Here is a 20,512-nt window from a genome sequence, read left to right on the forward strand (position 1 = left end):
CACTTATGTCCTGTTTTTTTTTCCAGTCTAGAAAAACAAAAGTTTGAAAACAGTGCACCGTCTCAGACCTGTAGGAGCGAAACAAGTATCTCATAAGAGTAGTGTTACTGGACCAGGGATGGACAAACATGGGTTTGAGAGATGGGGCCGGAGCAGCAGCAAATGGATGGAGTGTTTTGGTGACCCACCAAGATGTAGAAGATGTTCTTTTATTGTAGTCCAGTTGCCCTAACTTAACCCTACTACCTTAAGATGACCTGGATGACCGAGAACCTTCACAGACAGGTGCTTTGATGTCAATTGAAAATGAAATGAAATGAAAAAACAAAAGCGAAGTTATAACAAAATCAGTGTCTTTGAAGCCCCACGGCGTTTAGCTCTTTATTGAAATGATTGTGAAAACCTTGAAAAAAAAAATGGATGAAATACAGCTATTTTATTACTTAATTTAATTTCAAGTTTGGCAGGCCGAATTAAAAAGCTTAATGGGCCGCACATGGCCCCCGAGCCGTGGTTTGCCCACGCCAGGGCTCAATGCTGTTCTGCTTTGAATTAAAAAACAAAAAACAAAAAAAGGAAGTGAAAATGGAAGTGGAAATGAAGAATATATGTATATTTTGCTTTCAAGCAGACATCTTGTCCAAGTCGAGTTGATTCAATCCTCTCTGTGGTCTTCGTAACACCACAGCAAATAACCATCAATTCACTGTTGTCCATCGTTTGGCTCCTGCATGAACAGCACTAACTTTTGTCTTGCCGCAAGATGCAGTTTCAACATTTTTCCAACATTTTATATTTTATACTAGCAAAGCAGCAGTTGAGGAAACATAAGCTGAGTTTTATTCCAACCCTTCAACATTTCATGAAAATTCCATTGAGTTGCGCCGCGAAGAGCATTGTGAAGTAAATACATTTGTTTTGTTTTTTTCTGTTGCCATTTCACTGTGCAAGTTTATATTTCTACTCAGAGGGTCACACAATGGTTTTCACTTTGAGTGAACAAAGTGGCAGATGGCAGTAACATCCACATATCGCATCATTTTCAATGTTAAAAGAAATTATTTATGAAGTGAGGGACTGATAGGTCTCCATTTGAGTGAGCTGTAAAAAAAAAAAGCAGTAAGGAAAAGGTCCTTTACAAAAGTAACTGAACAAGGAAAAGTTGCTCAGATCCAGTTTTAGAATAAAACTGTTAAAAAAAAAAAAAAAAAAGACTGAATCATTTCTGAACTTGAGTGTGTTTTAGAGTGGTCATCTTTAACCTAGGTGTAAAATATGTTTTCTTTTGTTGTTGTTGTTGTTCTAATTCAGCAAACTGAAATGTTTCAAAATGCTTCATAGTCTGGAGACAAACACAATCTCACTTGATGCTACATTCAGTGTAAATACACAACATGTACAACAGATATTTTTCTAAGATTTATTTAAATAATGATCTTTTGTATTGTACACGTATTGAACGTTTGCGAAGTATTTTGATCGATTTAATGTGCGTCAACTATTTGTGTGTGTTTGTGTGTGTGTGTGTGTGAGAGTGACAGAGAGAGAGAAAGGGAGGGGCTAGTACTCTGTACAAGTATAACTTTGAAATGAGTGATGTTAGTTTTTTACGGTAATAATGTTGGGTGCTTTTTTTTTACAATTCATTATGTCTTGCAAACAACTTTTTTTGCAGAGAAAATACTGTGAACCTTTTTTTATTTTGAAATTCAAGGGTGGGAGGGTGAGAGGGGCGGGGGCGGGGGGGTATGTGCAATCACAGCACTTAGAGATGAAAAGATATTACCCCACAGGCAATGTCTTCTCTGTCTCTGCTTGTGTCTGCAATGCGTGGTGGCATTGTGCGGCGCTCAGAAGTTGTTTGTCCTAAAAAATGTTTAAAAAGCCCTTCTGACGTGGCAATGCGTCAGCCTTCTCCAGTCATTTTTGTATCTGTGATTTTTGCATGTTTGTCGGGACACCTTGCGAAAAAGTGCACACTTTCAGATTTTTTATTTGTACAGGTTAATTGGAGGGTCTGGGGGTGGATTTGGAATTCATCATGAAGTATGGCAAAGATTAAGAAAGAAGCTGGAAAAATGAAGCTGTTGGGGTCAAAGAAGTTACATTGAAACAAATTTTATTCTACTTTATTCTAATTATTAAAAATAAGTAAAAAAAATATGTATCAAAAAGTTGACATCTGCAGCAAAAATTGGACAATTGAAAGGGGTGTATCTAAAACCTGAGAGGTTTTCGCATTTGAATGTAACTCATAAACACGGATTGAACATGGAGCAACATGGAGCAACTTCATAAAAAAAGTTTCATCAAAAAAAAAAAGAAATTGTAACAATTGTCAAGATCCATGATTCAAATGGCTCCACTTGTAGCTGTGTAGCCACGCACCCATGTGACTTTGCTGTAGATTGACTGCATACAGCTCTTCCACTCTCATGCACTCATATATGCGTCCAGCCTGATGGTACCAGTCCAAAACTCCCCCAGCGTAGTTACAATAGACCCATTGCTTTACAGCTGATTGAGGGTAAAGGGCCAGATTTTTCAGTGAGGGTTTTTTTTCATACAGAACTGAACGATGTCATCTGTGTTCACACCACTTCGAGCCATTTTATATTCAAGTTGCCCTTACTTCTCTCAGGAACGCTGTACAGCTAAATGGAACCTGACCTGAGCTCTGCCTGTCCTAGATTGGGTGAAAAAAAAATTAAAATAAATGAATGCTGACTGCCATTCAGAGTTCACCATGCCACAATATACTCCAGAAAATTTTACGGGGGTTTTGTTTTTTGTTGTTGTTCACATCACATACCAGCCTCATTTATGACATGACGGACGGAGTGCCATTTTGCGGCGGCAGTTTTTGTGACATAGCTGACGGTGTCTTCCACATACATGAGCTGCCTTCTGAGTTGTTGTTGTGCAAATGTTTTGTTGTCATCGTCAGGGAAAGAGAACATTATTGTCTTGCGTGTCCGTCCGATGACTCAAAAGTCTTCCACACCGTTATTGCTGAATGTACAGAGGATGTAGATTTTTTTAAATCTATGAAACAATGTCTCAATAAACTTAAGTTAATGGTGTGTGCAAACTTTTTGACTGGTGGGCCACAATGGGTTCTACAATTTGTCAGAGGGGGCCGGAGCAGCAGCAGATCATGATGGATGGAATGTTTTGGTGACCCACCTCATAGGAGGAAAGAATATATCGTGGGATATCATCATGGGTCAATTGAAAATGAACAAAAGCATTACAAAAAATAATTTCTGTCTTTGAAGCCTCACTGTATTTCGCTCTTTATTGAAATGATTCTTGAAACCTTTGGGGGGGGGGGGGGAAATGAAATACAGCTATTTTATGACTTACTTACTATTAATGTGATTTCTTCAAGTTCAGAGGGCCTGATTGAAAAGCTGAACAGGCTGGAAATGACCCCCGTGCCGTAGTTTGCCCATGTTTCATTCAATACATTCAAGGCTCACTCAAGATATTCAAGGTTCATTCAATATTTTCGGGGGTTTCATTCAATATATTCGGGGTTTCATTCAATATATTCAATGTTCATTCAATATATTGAGAGCTTCATTCAATATATATATAGTTATTTTTAATGCAGCTTCAATAAAAAAAAAAAACCTGCATACGACTGTATACTACTCTCATTTTACACAAGGTACTCTCTTTCCTCTCCCCTGTTGTGTAGCCTTAAAGAAAGTGGTTTCTGCTTTCACCTCCATTTGTTCCACAGAAGCACATAGTCAGATTCTGCACTGAGCTGAGGTAACCTACTACCTGCTGGAGTAAACCTCTGTCTTATTTTTCCAAACCCGGGGCTATCATTGAACAGATCACTGGTAGCATTACATGATAAAACAATACCACTGCTCCGTGGCCCGGCAAACCTTCAGACAGCAGGAACAAAAGCAGCTTTGTTAAACGCTATGTTCAGTTCCTAAAAACTGCCTTTAAAATATCTGACAACCCACACAATCTTTCATATTATTTCAATGTAATTTCTTATATAGTTTTTGAAAGGAAGATTCATTTGGTGAAATAATATACACAAAAGCCTTTCACCCCCTTTAATTCAAGCCCGTTTTAGTCACCATGTAATATACACACTGCTGCTATTTTGTTTGCTCTCTTGTTTGGAATATGTAGAAAATGTGCTTAAATGTCCATTGAAAATGAACGAATGAATGAAAGCGGTACAACAAAATATGTCTTTGAAGCCCCACAGCTGGGTTGTTTTTTCTTTTTTAAATGACTCTCAAAACACTGAAAAAAGAGATAAAATACAGCTATTTTATTACTTATTTACTGTTAATATAATTTCTGGATTAAAAAGCTTAACAGGCCGCATAAATGTAATAGTAAAATATGTCATATATAAAGTGTAGAGAGTGCACGTGAAGAATGCCCAGCAGACAGAGAGGCTCTTTCTATCTAAAACAAGCTGTTCGGTGCACCGTTTTATTAAGACTTTATTGGGTGGTGAAAGCACTTCACTTTCTTGCCAGATGCACAGTCCACTGAAGCGGAACCAATAGACCACAGAGTGACCACAACTGATATATGAGGCTCCAGGAGGCACAAGAGCAACACTGTGACTCTCCACCCCACCCCCCTGAATGGAACAGAGGCTTGATTGGATTCATTTGACATCCTGTGTTAACCCAATACGTCTGCTGTAGACAGAGTCAATTTATCAGCCCAGCAATGAAGCATATTTATATGTTGACTCGCTGTATTCCTGCCTGGAAAAGTGATGGAGCTTCACCAAGATCAGATGGATGGCTTTATGCAAATCATCTTAAATCAAATGTGATGTGTCAGCATTTGGGATTATTAGTCTTATTGTCCGAAGAGCTCACTTTATTGAAATTATGTCTCTCTGACTGGGTGTACCACAGTTGAGTGTGGTAAAGGTTTTTACACACTTGATGCTCAATATAAAGGAGAACTTTCACAAAATCCAATGTTATTGTGCATTCAGGCATTCACAAAATGTATATTTGCAAAATAGAAACAATGGAAATAATAATTAAACAAATTTTAATATAAAGTCTTGTGCCAAGGTATCGTTGATACCGTAATACATAATTATTATATTTTAGCTAAATTATTCAGCTGTTGCCATGAAAAGAAAAAAAAAATAGAGCATAGCTCTTTCGATGAGCAAACCACCAAAACATTTGTTTTGGAACAGAAATGATACATTTACATTTTACAAATTAAACATTACAGACATCCTCCAATGAAACACCCATGGGGAAAATGAAAAGGTCAAAGGCAATCTGGCTGCAGCAAGAAGTGCTTCATATTACATTAGTGCCTTGCAACAGAAAAGTCAAACACTTATATGTAAAACTGTTTTTTCAAAAATTTCTGCTCACACTCAAACTACCGGTGATGAGAAACAAATGAGGCTGCAAATAAATAAATACCCTGGAACAAAAAACAAAACATATTATAGGTCTGCTTGATTACTTTGAAGCAGATTTTCTAACACCCTTTTCTTTTAACCAAGTGGGTCAATAAGTTTGTGTCCAAACAGAAGACTCCCGTTTTACTTTTCCAGCATCCACACCTGCCTCCTTGAACAGTCACCTCTCCTGAATGCTGTGTGAGTCTCTCACAGAACTGTCCTGATTCATGGGGACATGGAGATCCAGTATGGTCACGGATGATGAGAGAGGGAGAGCAGGAGCAGCTTCATCACAATGCTTGCCGAAGCCGCGACTCGCGGTGCACAGCTGCAGCGGATCACCTTTCCTCTGCCGCTCCAGAGTTACCTGTGAGCTCGCCGCCAAAACCGAGTGGCGCTCGCAATGGCCAGCTACAGTAGCAGCCCTTGAACACACAAGAACTCTGCAAGAATGGAGTCTCTGGAAGTGCTTTGGAGAAATATATTGGAGTCAAAAGTATAATGGAGTTCTAAGAGTTACAGTGGAGTTAAGTCAACGTCTTAACTCCACTGGTGTGAACAACGTACAGTTATGTATTGCTTTTCTCTTACATATTTTCTTTTAATGTTTTCTATCATACGCAGGATGCACCAACCTAATTTTATTGTAAGCTTGTCAACAGCAGCGCAGAGAAAATGGGGCTATTTGTGTGTAATGTCTAAGATTGACCAACTGAAGGCTCAATTTGTGTACACAGCAACCGCCAAAGCTTCCACAAAAACCTACAAAATGACTATTTAAATACTTAATGAATCACTACTTAGAGGAAAGCACAACATGAAATTGACTCTTCCTGACGGGCACTGCTTCCATAAATGGCATGACTGACTTTCTTCTTTTGTTCAGTATGATATTTTGGATGTCATCAAGGTCGAAAGATGATCTACAGCCCATTAAAATAGCGGCAGGAGATTATATATCTGAGCACCTTTTGTTGAACACAAAAAGCTAATTGCTCTGATCTGAAAACACAAAGCACTTTCTCACTCTTCATAAGGGACCGGGTGAGAGGCCGGCCCGACGTGAATAGGTGAGAAAGAGCCGCGGCAAAAACCTCCTTCCTGACATCAAAGATGGCCAACTCATTTGTGTAAGCTTATGCGGAGGCAGGATGACAGAGGGCAGCCAGGCAGACACATATCCAGCTACAAGCCGAGCCTACAGAGCTCTCTGTGTTGAATGGCTGTTGAAGGCGATGACAGAACTGCTCGTGAAGTTTCTCATAAATATCGAGGCGCCGAGACAGTTGAGACGACAACTTGCAGTGATCCGCAATCTGCGACCTGCCTTGACTGCACTTTTTGTGTTTTTGTGTCACCTGCGTTAGTGACGAAAATACTTAAAAACTATCTGACATGATTGTCTTCAGTTCATTACGTTTTACTTTCTATATACGGCATGTTTGAAGAATAAAGCAGAGATTGCTGCTGCCATTGCTGCTTTTTTGGTATGATAAAAATCCAGATGACAGAAAATTTACTGCAAATGTTGTAAGCTTGTGCTTAAATGGCTACGTACTTTCAAGCAATTGCACAGCCATGGTTATTATGAGCCAGCTCAGACTGCTTTCTCTCTTCTTGATATCGGAAACCGTCCACACTATTAACACAATGTAGCACAATTCATTGACTGTCAGTGTCCACAGTTGCCTCGGGGTTTCTCTCTCAGCTAATAACGCTTGTTTATTGGCAGCAGTGAGGCTCAAGTAATTGGACAGGCATTCCCCCGCAATGTATTTTGGTAGAGTAAAAGACTATGAGCTTCTGCTTGAATTGTGCCCCTTTTTTCTCCAGTGTTGTATATTTTGCAACAAGTGGAGGAGCAGTGTGTTCTCATCACGGTCTGAAAAGGGCCTTTGTGTGGGCCTGAACACCTGGACAGAGTTATCTCAGCGCTTTAGCCCTCTCTTCCTACTCCCTCTATCTCCCTCTCTATTTCTCCCCCTTTTATCTTTCTATCCCTTCTTTCTTTATCCATCCATCTTTTTCTGCCTGTGTCATCTCCCCTTTCTCTGTTCTTCTCTCATTCATAAAATGTCAATGTTTTTTTGGAAAATACAACATGATTTTGGCAGAACCACTGTGTTATTAAATTTCAAAGTAGTTTTCTAACCTTTACAACTTGAGCCTCATATGTTAAGATATATTTGGTGCACTTGCCTAAACATAAGAAACTGGCCACTTGAAAAAGACATTCTGACTCATTTATTTAATTGTATTTTTTCTACCGTAAAGATACACACAACCAAAAGTAACAATATTCCATCTTAGCATGGTACCATTCTTCTATAGCCCATTGGATGACAGGCTGAGGAGTAACCGTTGAACTGATTAATTAATATCTTCATTTAAGCAGACTTAAGATATTTTTGTGGTCAGTTATACTCTTTTGCTAAATTGCATTTATTAAGTCATTATGCGTGGCAAACCTTCCTCTTTTTTATATTACTTTTATGATGGTGTGCAGTCTACATCTACCACTGGTTTTTGAAGTATTTATGGGATTCTATAATTTTCTGTGAAATAGCATAGAATCAATATGAAATGTCATACTTTAATTGGCTATCTGAATAGTGACTCAAATTGGCCTTAAATACTGCTAATTTGCAGAATTGACCTTCATTAAGAGGTGCGACATGCCAATTAGCCAGGGCAACCAAGCCCAGAAGAAGAGGTCTCCTGGCTCAACTTTCCCACGATAGGGTGTTCTCACAGTTTTCAGCCAATCGGTGAATAGAATATTCACTACATTCATCAGTATTTGTGTGCACGCTTGTAAAAGGGGAAAATAAGGAATTACTCAACCGCAGAATGCTACTATGCTCACTCCCAGGAAAGGAATGAGTTGTTCTCAAAGGGATTTTCTTGCTATGGATTAACCTTTAAAAACATACTTTAATTTGTGTGGTTTGACAAAGAGAAATACATTTACACTAACTGCCCCCCCTTCACTGACACCTTTCCACCTGACCATGGTAGAGAGATTTTAGTGCCCTTAAGGAATCCTTGGAGCTTGGTTGTCATGGGTAGTTGCCACTGGTATGGTATACCAAGGCAAATCTGTCCAATAGGTGAAGGGCCAGACTAATAGCAGTTCAGAAGACCTCCATGAGAAGTAAGAGCGGGACAAGTGTACCTGGCCAGGAGGGGTTACTAGAGCGCCACCTTGCAGCCTGTCCTGTGGTCCGTTGGCCAGCATTTGGTGGCCGGACCCCCACCCTAAATCCCTATGTTCACCGTTGTCACCGGTACCGGTGCCTGCCCAATTCACAACTTGGACCCGGCCCCAAATGTGCGTCGACCCACCAGGAATTGTCCGGTATGCCCGATGGCCAGTCCACCCCTGCTGGTGGTCTATGTAGGTCCCCAACTTGAAGAAGGGGACAACCACCCTGTTGAACAAGGTCAAGAGGGACCAGAGGGTCTATTGTATTGACCTGATCATCATGTCTCCTCTCAGTTTGGTCAAATGCAGACCTTCAGCTCTCATGAGAATGGTTTACCAGTCAATCTACATTCCGAACCTCACCTTTGGCCATGCACTCTGGGTAATTACCAAAAGAAGTACTATATTTTACCGAATTATGATAGGTGAAAGTCTGTTAATTCAGCAACACATCAGATCTTCAATGTGTTCATTTTAGCTTTTGAAAACACTATTAGCAATTAGCTATTGAAAGAGGATTCCTGTCCGCTCATATCATGCAGGATCTAAACTACCCTACTCACTGATGGCACAGTTCAAGTTTCCCTGAATAAAAATTATTGTTTTGTTGAGGTTTTTTTTTTTTTTTTCAGCTTTGGTCAGAATACGGGGTGCAGTATCATGAATCATCTTGAACGTTTCGCGTCTCCACCCTAGAGCAGTTCCTGCTTATTTGCATGGGCTGGGAGCGAAAGCTTTGCATTTCTTTTGGCATTTCTACTGACTTCTCATAGGACTTTCCCTTCCCTGGCATCATACTCTCTCACGTACACACCAACACTCATCACTCTCACGTACACACCAACACAGACACACAAACACAGAGATTTCCATCAACTTAAATCAAAACCTCTTGATTCTCACCAAAAACATAACTATACCAGCTAGCCCAATCCTGGTCCTTTTATATTAATATAAAAATCTTAAACCAAGTCTTTATGTAAAAAATAAATAAATAAATAAACAATGCATAAATAAACTTTTTGGTCATAATACATATGAACACAAACAGTGTTTCCTTATTTTTAACAACATGTTCAAAGGTCTGGGCCTATCCTAACAGTGAGACCACAAAAACTTAAAATTAGAAAACTAAAATGAGAGCTAACGAGAATGGAAAAAACAAATTTTTATTTCTCTAAAACAGGAATAGTTTGAACCAGGTGCACTAATGCTCAAACAGTCTTCACAAAGGCAGACACATATATGCAGCATGTTCCCTCTCACTCATGCTTTCTCTCTCTGAATCTCTCCCTCCTCTCAGTCAGTCCCTTTGAGTCCCCGTCTCTCATTATGAAGTGTTAGAAAGTTGCTGAAGTGAGAAATGAGCCTGCGAAAGCCCGCTGTCCTAATTAAACTTTGACATAAAGAGTGACAAGAAGCGACGAAGGGGAAACAATAGCAGACTGTGTATGAGTGCAAGTCCGCAGCAAGCGAGCCGGCTTTGTCCCCATGAACAAAAGCATTTGTTTGCATGTGTTCAACTCCATTCATTTCCAACAGGCCCAGGTGCAAAAACCAACTTTGCGAGGAACATCACAACTCATAACACCTTTGCACAGTTGATGAGCAGCCTGCGGTCGGTCCAAATAGGCCGACAGGAGCAGATCAAAGCTTGCTGTGTTGCGATGTAAATATTGTGCAGCAGAATGGATTCAGACTCATTACTTTCATTGGCTGGACTGAGAGACGCAGTTGAAGAACTCAGTTGTACAACTCTCTCTCTCTTGACTCTCTTCGGCTCTTAAAAGAATATCAAACTGCACAGTATATCTTTGCCAAATCGTGACTTCAGAATTTAAATGCTGCTCAGCTGTTTTTATTGCTACAACAAGAAATACCACAGGAAGAACTTTGCAGCAGGTGCGTGCCATATGGTCACCACTTGTACACATAATTCATGAGAATCTTATGTATTGAACAAGTAGGTTACAGGAGATGTTTCGAGAGGGACTTTGACTGTTGACAGGGGCGGAGTTGAGTTCTCTTTAACTGTGATGTGAGGAGGGAGGAACTCCACGTTGTTATAAAAAGCCCGTCTGTGGGCTGAGCAGACAGAGCTGGCGGACCTGGATTGTAGTGCTGACACGAAATGGCACAAAATGGAACAACAGCGAATGGGGTTGTTGAGGAGATCCAGACTCATCCTCTTCCTCTGCCTGTGAAAGTCTCAAATATCAGACACACTAAGGTAAGCGCTCCCAAGGTGCACTGCTGCAAGTGATTTTGCACCTCTCAAGTATGGCACGTATGCATTTTCTTTATTTATTTACTTGTTTTTTTTTTAACACTGCAGATTTTCATTGACAACAAATGGCTTCCATCCACCAGAGGAAGGACGTTTCCGACTTTCAATCCGGCGACAGGCGTTAAAATTTGTGATGTTGAGGAAGCAGACATAGTAAGAAGATATATGTATAGATATGCAAGATGTATGTCTACACACATATACATACATATACATACATATATATACATACACATATGTATGTATGTATGTATGTATGTATGTATGTATGTATGTTATACATACTGAATTTGGTGTTCACCTTCTTTCTGAACTGGATAGGATTACTTCTGTTTGTCTTTATTTATTTATTTTATATTTATTAGTCATTGTTTAACAAAAAAAATCTCTTGTGCCTCTGTCACGATACACATGTAACTCAAACAATTACTTTTTAAGTAATGAAAAGTAAGTTAAGTTAGTAAAGTATTTATTGTAGAATAATAATGATATGATATAAATGTGATCAAACGGGTGACTTAAAGTCACCTACAGCTGGAACACAGATATTCCTCATCTTGGAAAACCTCTTTGACGACAAGTTTTGTCCTGATTTGAATTGAATTTCTACATCCGCAAAACGTCATGCAATGTCTCTTTTTCGGACACCTGTCCAACAGCGTGAACTTTGTTTTCACAGCAGCCGTGATTCGTCTCTAGTTTTGTGCGCGCTACGTCCCCTTTCCATCCCCACCCTACGTCGTTTTTTTTTTTTTTTTAATGTTTTATTTTCTATCTAGGATGATGTGGACAAGGCGGTGGAGGCGGCCAAGGCTGCCGGCCAGAGAGGCTCTCCCTGGCGGAGGATGGACGCTTCCAGCCGCGGCAGGCTGCTACACAAACTGGCCGACCTGGTGGAGAGGGACCGGCTCCTGCTGGCGGTGGGTTCACTGTTTACGGGGGTTCATTCTCCGCACTTTTATGTGAAATTAACGAGAAGCATGCCCTGTACAGCTAATATAAGGTACTATTAATTCGTACGGTTCGTAAGGTTCGTAAGGGGGTGGGGAGGGGGGGAGGGGGTGTAACCTACGTGTGTAAAATATGTCTTACTGCCTCTATAGCTCACTTTATACCGAGGTACTTAATAATAGTGCGCCATGAGTTAAAAAATGAATTTAAAAATGACTTAATAACGGATTAAAATAAAAATAGTGTTAGGTCTAATTGTTATGATTAAATACAACACTATATAAATACTGTACAAGTGTGTGTGTGTGTGTGTGTGTGTAGGGGTGGGGGGGAGGGTACATGTTGGACTTTTTCTAGTTTAAAAAAAACATTTACATTTAATTACTTGGCAATGTTTCAAGTCATGCACCTGAATCTTGTGTATGCTTTGTTAATACAATAACAATATAATAATATAACAATATAATAATACAAAAAGGAATCTTAATTGTAATCTTACGTGACATTACATTGAGTTGATTTAGATAAATTCATAAATATCACAAGCCATAAATAAGATGCATTTCTGGTATATTTCTTTAATTTAACAGTATTAATATACCATTTCAAGAAGTTGGTATGTCTTCAGTCACGATAGAAGCCATGCATGTTCTGACGAGGAATTGGACTGCTTCGATGATGTTGACTGGTCGTCATGCCAGCCTTGTTTTGGATACAGTTCGGCATTAAATCTTCATTCCTGTGCCTTTAAGCATTATTATGCTGTGGTATCTTGCGTAAGACTGTCAATGTTCCGCCCTTGAGTGAGGTAACGTTACTATATTGCTTGTGGCGGCTGATTGCAAACAGGCTCAGCAGTAATATTGTTGTTGATATGGCTTATTAAACTCCCATCCACATTTTGAGGAAATAACAAACAGATTGAGTTCATTGAAATGAACACTGAAAAGTGTCCACCTCAGTCTCAAAGCTCAGATACATGTTGAACTCCTCAATCTAATTTGGCAGGTGATTTGGTCGTTTCAGATTAATGGGTATCTAGCAGACAAGTTCAAACCAGGGGGTCACTGGTCACGTTTGGCAACATCACAATCCTTTGATCCAAGACAAAATGTTGACGATGCCGTTTCTCGATTATTTCAGTGAAATGTATCTGACTGGTTTGACTTAGATCTATATTATTTTAGTATAATTTTTTTTTATATTACAAATGTTACATTTAAATAAACATTTAGCTTTAATTTATTAGAACAGTAACTGATTTCTAACTGTGAATTAATTAGCTTTTTACTGTGCAAGAAGGGATACCGGAACTATACAGTGACTTCAAAAACTCTTGATTTTAGTCACATGTCCTACGTATTAGTTACACTTTGTTATAGACAAAATATTTTTGACACACTAGAATAGAAAAATCTCTTGTTTGCGAAAATATTTACCAGTAATGGACAGTAAACTAATTTCTGTTATGAACTTGTTCCAAAACTCACTTTGATTAATTTGAAAGAACTTTTTTTTTTTTTTAATATGTCCTTCTGACCAAAATCTTTAAACTCTCTTGAAAAGATCCATGTGTTAACAAGTTACTATTTTTTCTGGACTTTTACACATTGCATTTTTACAAAATATCTTGTTTATTTATACTAGTTAAATTGCTATTCTCTAGACTCTGGAGACTTTGGACACTGGGAAGCCCTTTTTGCAGTCTTTCTTCATTGACCTGGATGGAAGCATTAAAACCCTTCGCTACTATGCGGGCTGGGCCGACAAGATCCATGGCAAAAGTATGCACGTCGGTGAGTGTGCGCGTCATTTCCAACCAAATTTCAAAATGTACAATAGCTCTGTTTCACTAAATCACGGAATCCCAACAAATTTACCAACACCATTGAGATGCCTGAAAAGGTTAAAATCAGCAGAAAAAAGTATTAAAAAAAAAAGCAAAAAAAAAGTGTGTTTAAACATTACAGGTTCATTAAGACAACATTTAAGACTTCATGACTTTTCTTTGAATGGCACACCGACGCACTACTGGGAAAGAACCTAATTACCAAAGGGCAAGTAACTTGTCCTCAGCCCAGGTGGTATCTCCTTAAGTCCCCTAATACCCCACCACCTCGTACGATCCCACTTGGCATCTCCTCTGTCCCCCGCAGGACAGCAGTTAGACAAAACACGGTTTGCCTTTTCCTCTCGATTAGATGCCAATAGAGCGGTGGCAGACGAAAGGCGCGGCGGGACAAAGGAGGGAGGAAGCGGCCGAGATAGTAATCAGTGAGGTGCAACCGCCTGTGGGGATTAAGAGTCAGCGTTGGCTCTGTGCCTTCTCAAACCAGCGCCCACTAATCCCCACCCTTTGACATCAGACCAGTCTCGCCAGCAGACATCAAGATGGGCCGCGCTGCTGTTGATAGTGTGTAATCTCCATGAGAGGGGACTGAAATGTTACTTACAAGCTCGTTAAGATACTGAGCTGTTGTTATGGACTCAATGTCTTATCCATTCTTTACTTTGGTCTTTTTAAGCCCTCCCCATCAAAAGGCCATTCAAAGGTTTTTTGTTTTTTTTATCAGTCTACAGAGAAGAGGATGATTCTTGTCAGTTCTTCGTCAGATCTTTTTTTTTTTTTTTAGTAATTTTCTTTGACCTGAAGTAAGCCCACAAGTGGTCCAGACCCACCGTATTGGTACATATTAAATACATTAGTATGTATTGGCACATATGGTTCCATTCATTTTGATTTGCATGGAGACGTTTTGTAGTACAAGCAAAATCCAAAGTAGGCTACATGAAGTCAAAATGCAGATATAAAGTGAGAGTGCTTGATCGGAGCAGATGAAATGAGCTGTGTCTCAATTTCCAACATGTCAGCTCTGAAGAGTGACCACTGAGAGTTCCTGTAAAGGCCTGAAGGTGCCAATCACACTTGGTGTAGTGCAAAGAATAAAACTATCGCTAAGCTTCAGTCTCACACAGTGGCTGACAGACAAAAGCAGCTTGAGGTGGTTCCTGACACATGGGAGTCTCCCAGTCTCTGAACAGTCACACAAGAAACTGGAGAAGGTCAGTCAGGGTGTAGACGGAACTGTAGCACATTCACTGTCAAAGAGTAGACCTTGACAAATGTACAATACAACATGTTAGTGTAGATGTCTGTAGGTGACTTGCTGTTCCAGGTGTTGTAGGTTTATTTAGAAGAGCTAAAACCATCTATTTTCTCTCTGATGAAAAGGGGTGTGGTGAAGAGTTACCAAGAAGTTACCACGAATTCAAAGGAAGACCTGCAATATCTCACTACAAATGACAAATTACAACTGTGAAAACAGTTTTTATAGATTGTCTGTACTCTGTGCTTCACTTCAGATTGAACATAACTGCACAAACTCTTTGTCTCTTTGTCAGTGTGACTGTAGTATGAAAAACAAAAATAATCTTTAATGCCAATTCAAAGTATTTTTTGCAGTGTTTCAATGGAAACTGCTGCTTAAAGCGACCATGTTTTTTCTTTCTTTCTGATCCTTCTTTCTGTCTTTATTTCACAGATGAGAACTTCATGTGTTTAACCAAGCACGAGCCTGTTGGCATATGTGGAGCCATCATTCCAGTAAGTCCAGAGGGAACCTGTTTTAAATTTATGAGCAATAATATTGCTTGGAATGGGAATTCTTATTACTGTTGTAATACGTTGGCTTGGTGCAGAAGGTACTTTTGTTCAAATGGAACACACACAGGCATTGTTGTTCATATAATAACTTGTGTCTGCCTGGTTTGTTCTGAGTAGGTTTAGAAACATTAACTTCAGAATGGGAGACCACTTAGCTGTAAGACAATCTGTTTTCAATAAGCACTGATATATTACATCTATGCATTTTATGTCTTTGTATGCACTGTCCAACACACTGTTATGATGTATTGGTTATTGCTAGGCTCCAGCTTTGCATGTGGTTTGCTCTGGCATGATGGTATGGTGTGATTTATTTCTCTCTGTCTATATACTGTATTTATGGTAAATGGACTGCACTTATATAGTGCTTTTCACACCTTCATGGTAAAAAGTGCTTCACAAAGCCTCTCATTCAGCCACTCACACACATTTACACACCAATGGGCAGCTGCTTCCCAGCAATTTAGGGTTCAATGTCTTGCCAAGGACACTTTGACATGTGGACCCACTCTACCAACATCCACCATACATATGTATATATACGTACATACATACATATATACATACTTCTGGTTGCACACCAGTACAGTTTGCCTTTAGGTGGACTTCCATGGCTATATCATATACTGTACATACATATACATATATATATATTATATTTACGTGTTTTGTTTCCTTATCTTCTAGTGGAATTTTCCTTTACTCATGTTCATGTGGAAGATAGCACCAGCCCTCAGCTGTGGAAACACTGTGGTCATCAAACCAGCTGAGCAGACCCCTCTCACGGCCCTCCACATTGGATCGCTGATCAAAGAGGTCTGCATGTAGAGTGGGATTGATCCAAACTGTCGAATTAGAGGGATTTTGATTTAAAATCTTTGACCTCACTCATTTTAAACAGAATGTGGAACTGAATTCCTCCAGAAATCCTGATTCTTATGTGATTAGACAAATCCATTACGCTGTAATAGCAACTGTTCCCAACAAGTGAGCACATCTGCTCCGCTTCAGCTTGTTCCAAAGACTTCAAAGTCTTCTAAGAGAGATGTGTAAATTTCAATCGAGTTTTGATGTGATTTGTTTGAGGTAAATGAAATTCATCTAGTAATATATATATATATATATACTAGGCAAATTAGTACAGTACTGCTATGGGCTAAGTGTCACTTCCCTGCCAGCTAGCGCTAGCAATGAGCGGCTTACCAATCACAATAGCGTGGGCTGTTCCAAGGCAGGTAGGGGAGGGGCCAAAGCAGCCTCTTTAGGTGAGAGATACTTAGTGAGAGATACACTTCATGAGGCCTGTACAGCTCAAACTAGGGAATTTTTTTGATTAAACAAACCTTTATATTGTTGGAAATACACCAGCTAAATTAATTTAATGAATCTGGCCATAATAGGGTCCCTTTAAGAACATCTGCCTCTCTACACAATAAGTGGAAAATTTCCCAGAGCCAGAAATTCAAAACAACTGTTTGATTTAAGTATGAGTAAGAACTGGGCTGAGTATGACCGTGGTTGTCCTCCCAACTCTTCCCTGAAGCTTTTGACTGAGTCTCTGTGTGTCATGCTATTGCAGGCAGGGTTTCCTCCTGGAGTTGTGAACATCATTCCAGGCTTTGGTCCTACAGCAGGAGCAGCAATTGCCAGCCACATGGACATCAACAAAGTGGCTTTCACTGGTTCCACAGAGGTGCTTAAGTGTTGTGTGTGTCTGTGTGAAGGGAGGTTTTATTGTTAGTCTTGATTCAGATTCTGCATATTTGGGATTACTAGTTCTCATTTTTCTCTTGTTCATTTGCAAACGTGCAGAAATATTTTCTTCACAGTGCAGTGAATGAAAAAAATTAGAACCACCATTTTCAACAGTATTGCATTTGTGATTTGTTGTAAACCACAGGTGGGCCAGCTTATCCAAGAGGCTGCAGCCAAAAGCAATCTGAAGAGGGTGACTCTGGAGCTGGGAGGGAAGAACCCCTGTATTGTGTTTGCTGACTGTGACTGTAAGTAAACCTTTGTTTACCAGATTCTGATCTACATGCAACAGTTGAAATCAAAATTCCTCAAAACAAGTTTGGTAAGTCTTGTTTGAATTGTAGCCTCAGTTTCCTATTCTTGAATGGAATGGAACTTGGTTTGGCCTTCTGTTGCTGTAGCCTGTTTGGTGGAGATTTGAGGTTCTGTTGCCTTTCTGTCATTTTGAACCAACCATCCATTTTGTATATTCTCCTCTAACCTCTGCCATCATCAGGGAGTTTGATTTCCAAGTGCCATTTATCTCTTTTTTTGGACCCTTCTCTTTAAGCTCTATAAATGGCTGTGTGTGAAAATGCCTGGAGATTCTTGATTCTCAGTTTAAACTTCAGCAGATCATCTTGACCATGTCTATACGCCTAAATACATGGAAAATAGTGATTATATGTATGAATGTACTTGAACAGGTGTACCATATAAAGTGATTGTGTATGTACTAGTTAGTGTGTTTACAACTACTATATATACTTTATATAACTAAACTTTGTAAAGATATTTTTGTACATTGTTTTGAGCAGCATCATATCTAATCTATGTGACAGAGTGTCACCAATATCAGCTTTTTTATTTCCTATTTTTCTGTCTCCTCTCTGTCTTTATTTCTCCACAGTGCAACTGGCAGTAGAGGAAACCCAGAAAGGTGCGTTTTATAACCAGGGTCAGTGCTGCACAGCTGCTTCACGTGTTTTTGTGGAGGAAAGTATTTATGAAGAGTTTGTGCAAAAGAGCATAGAAGAAGCAAAGAAGATTGTCATAGGAGACCCTTTGGATCCCCAGACATCACACGGGCCCCAGGTAGGATCAACAGCAACACTGTGTTGACTTTTGTTTCATGTGTATTTTTAAAAGGTGGGGAGACGAGCGAGAGGGATTGACTCTTATTGTGTGCCCGCCTCTGGCTTCAGATTGACAGAGAACAGTTTGGCAAGATCATGGATCTCATTGACAGTGGGAGGAAGGAAGGGGCCAGGCTGGAGTGTGGAGGAGCGTCTGTTGCAGACAAGGGACTCTTCATTCAACCTACCATCTTCTCTGGGGTCAGAGACCACATGCGCATTGCCAAGGAAGAGGTGACAACACCCTCTTTCACTGTAACACATAATCACAATCGCACATTTGCGAATGATAAAAATGAATACTAGTAAAAAATGCAATTTATTTAAAGGTGCAGTTCTAGGCACTAAAAGACACTGTTACTCTGATTACGTACTTCAATTTACCTGCACATTAGGACTCTTTATCTCTGTCTTCTCAGATCTTCGGTCCTGTGCAGTGTATATTCAGCTTCAAGAGCCAACAGGAGGCTGTGGAGAGAGCAAATAGTTTACAGTATGGTCTGGTGTCTGCAATCTTCACAAAAAGTATGGACAGAGCTCTCGCTGTGTCTGCAGCCCTGGAGACCGGCACTGTCTGGTAAGTCTCATCACTCTATCTTAAGTAGTGACTTTTCGCTGAGGACTAGTACATTAGACTGGGCGCAGCCATAAAAATGCTGTTTTCTACCACTACTGCACTGTGCAATATTTATTTTTTCAAGTTATACCTATCTCTACAAACAATGGGAAAGACAAAGCAGGTGTTTGGAAAACGATGAAACATGCTTACATTTACTTCTCATGATGTAAGACCTAGAGCCAGATATACAACTTCTAATTCATTGACCAGTTTGATATTTTCACAATAAATTTTGCATGAAACATTCCCCTTGACTGGCTGCAGCAACCATGAGTGCAGGAGAAATAGTTGTAGAAAACAAAACATTCCCCTTGTGAAATGAAACATGTTGTATTCTAGCGACCTCTTTTAAATGACTTCATACACTCAGACACATTGGAGTTAAAAGTAGTGGGATAAGAATCATTCACATGTAATTTTACAATACTGGATTTGCTTTTAAATTAGTTTGTTAAAATTCAAAACCTGAATACAAATTAAACAATCGCTCTCTCTTTCTCCATTCAGGATCAACTGCTACAATGCCCTGCACGCTCAGACTCCATTTGGAGGGTACAAGATGTCTGGCAGTGGACGAGAGCTGTAAGAATCACCAATGCACCTGAATGCAGCATATTTTCTGGATGACTCAAGTTCTTGGTGCATTCGTTGACCTGTTTTTGTGTGTTTCTCCTTTATCTTGTCAGGGGGGAGTACGCCCTAGCTGAGTACACAGAGGTGAAAGCTGTGACCATCAAACTGACTGAATCACTGTGAGATGAACACATCCCATCCTATTAGGCTATGTCACATTTTTCACTCAAACACTCAACCTTTTCCCGGTGTCTGTGTCAATGTTTTTATAACAGGTTTATATGTCTGTGATAGAATGGTTAGTCTGCAGCTTCAGTGAATAATAAATACAAATTTTCAGCTGACTTTTTGCGAACGGAGTGAGTGCTAGTGTTAATAGGAATTATTAAGGAAAATCTAATAATTTTAACTAAAAGCTAACTTTATTTATTCTTTTCTGCCTTAATTCATAGAGCTCAGCAGGGCAACGGAAATTCTTATCCAGCCAAGTATGCAGTTGAAATTATCTGAAGGAAATACGTTTGAAGGTAGTGTCCAATGACAGTCGAGTTAGGTCTACTAAATTCAAACTGAACTGAATTTCTGTTCATTTTAAATTTGATTTGACATTGTGTCCCTTGTCATGTGAGTCCTCTATCATGCCTTTATGAAAAACTGAAGGTGGAGATCTCACGGTAAAGGGCTGTTGCAGATGTAAGGGAAGAATAGAGCAAATATGTAGTGGAAATTAGTGTAATTTCCACTACATAGTTCACATAACATAAATCACAATTCATATGTGCTCCTAATGTAATATAGCTTCCCAAAGAATCCCAAAACTGAAAACCCCTTCCCCAACCAAAGCGACCAGCCAGTTTTTCCTCCCAAACTGATTGTATCTTTTCTTTGAGGGGGAAAATCCTGAGTGCAGCCAGC

At 39.6% G+C, this 20,512-nt stretch overlaps 1 protein-coding gene across 1 annotated transcript in view; it reads left to right on the top strand.

The window, feature by feature from the left end:
- Positions 1–10,734: 10,734 nt before the first annotated feature.
- Positions 10,735–20,512, top strand: part of aldh1a3 (aldehyde dehydrogenase 1 family, member A3) — a 10,542-nt gene continuing 764 nt past the window's right edge. The window contains exons 1-13 of the mRNA XM_076011652.1: positions 10,735–10,863; positions 10,969–11,073; positions 11,700–11,840; positions 13,538–13,667; positions 15,414–15,475; positions 16,223–16,351; positions 17,115–17,228; positions 17,436–17,538; positions 18,180–18,364; positions 18,475–18,639; positions 18,825–18,982; positions 19,532–19,606; positions 19,711–20,512. The exon at positions 19,711–20,512 is cut by the window's right edge and continues 764 nt beyond it. Of these exons, the coding sequence (XP_075867767.1) occupies positions 10,765–10,863; positions 10,969–11,073; positions 11,700–11,840; positions 13,538–13,667; positions 15,414–15,475; positions 16,223–16,351; positions 17,115–17,228; positions 17,436–17,538; positions 18,180–18,364; positions 18,475–18,639; positions 18,825–18,982; positions 19,532–19,606; positions 19,711–19,780 (1,536 nt within the window). The 5' untranslated portion in view covers positions 10,735–10,764 and the 3' untranslated portion in view covers positions 19,781–20,512. The remainder of the gene's footprint in view (positions 10,864–10,968; positions 11,074–11,699; positions 11,841–13,537; positions 13,668–15,413; positions 15,476–16,222; positions 16,352–17,114; positions 17,229–17,435; positions 17,539–18,179; positions 18,365–18,474; positions 18,640–18,824; positions 18,983–19,531; positions 19,607–19,710) is intronic.

Source organism: Nelusetta ayraudi, unplaced genomic scaffold (assembly GCF_046127955.1).
Source record: "Nelusetta ayraudi isolate G7.1 ecotype Tasmania unplaced genomic scaffold, CSIRO-AGI_Nayr_v1 ptg000005l, whole genome shotgun sequence".
Taxonomy (NCBI): domain Eukaryota; kingdom Metazoa; phylum Chordata; class Actinopteri; order Tetraodontiformes; family Monacanthidae; genus Nelusetta; species Nelusetta ayraudi.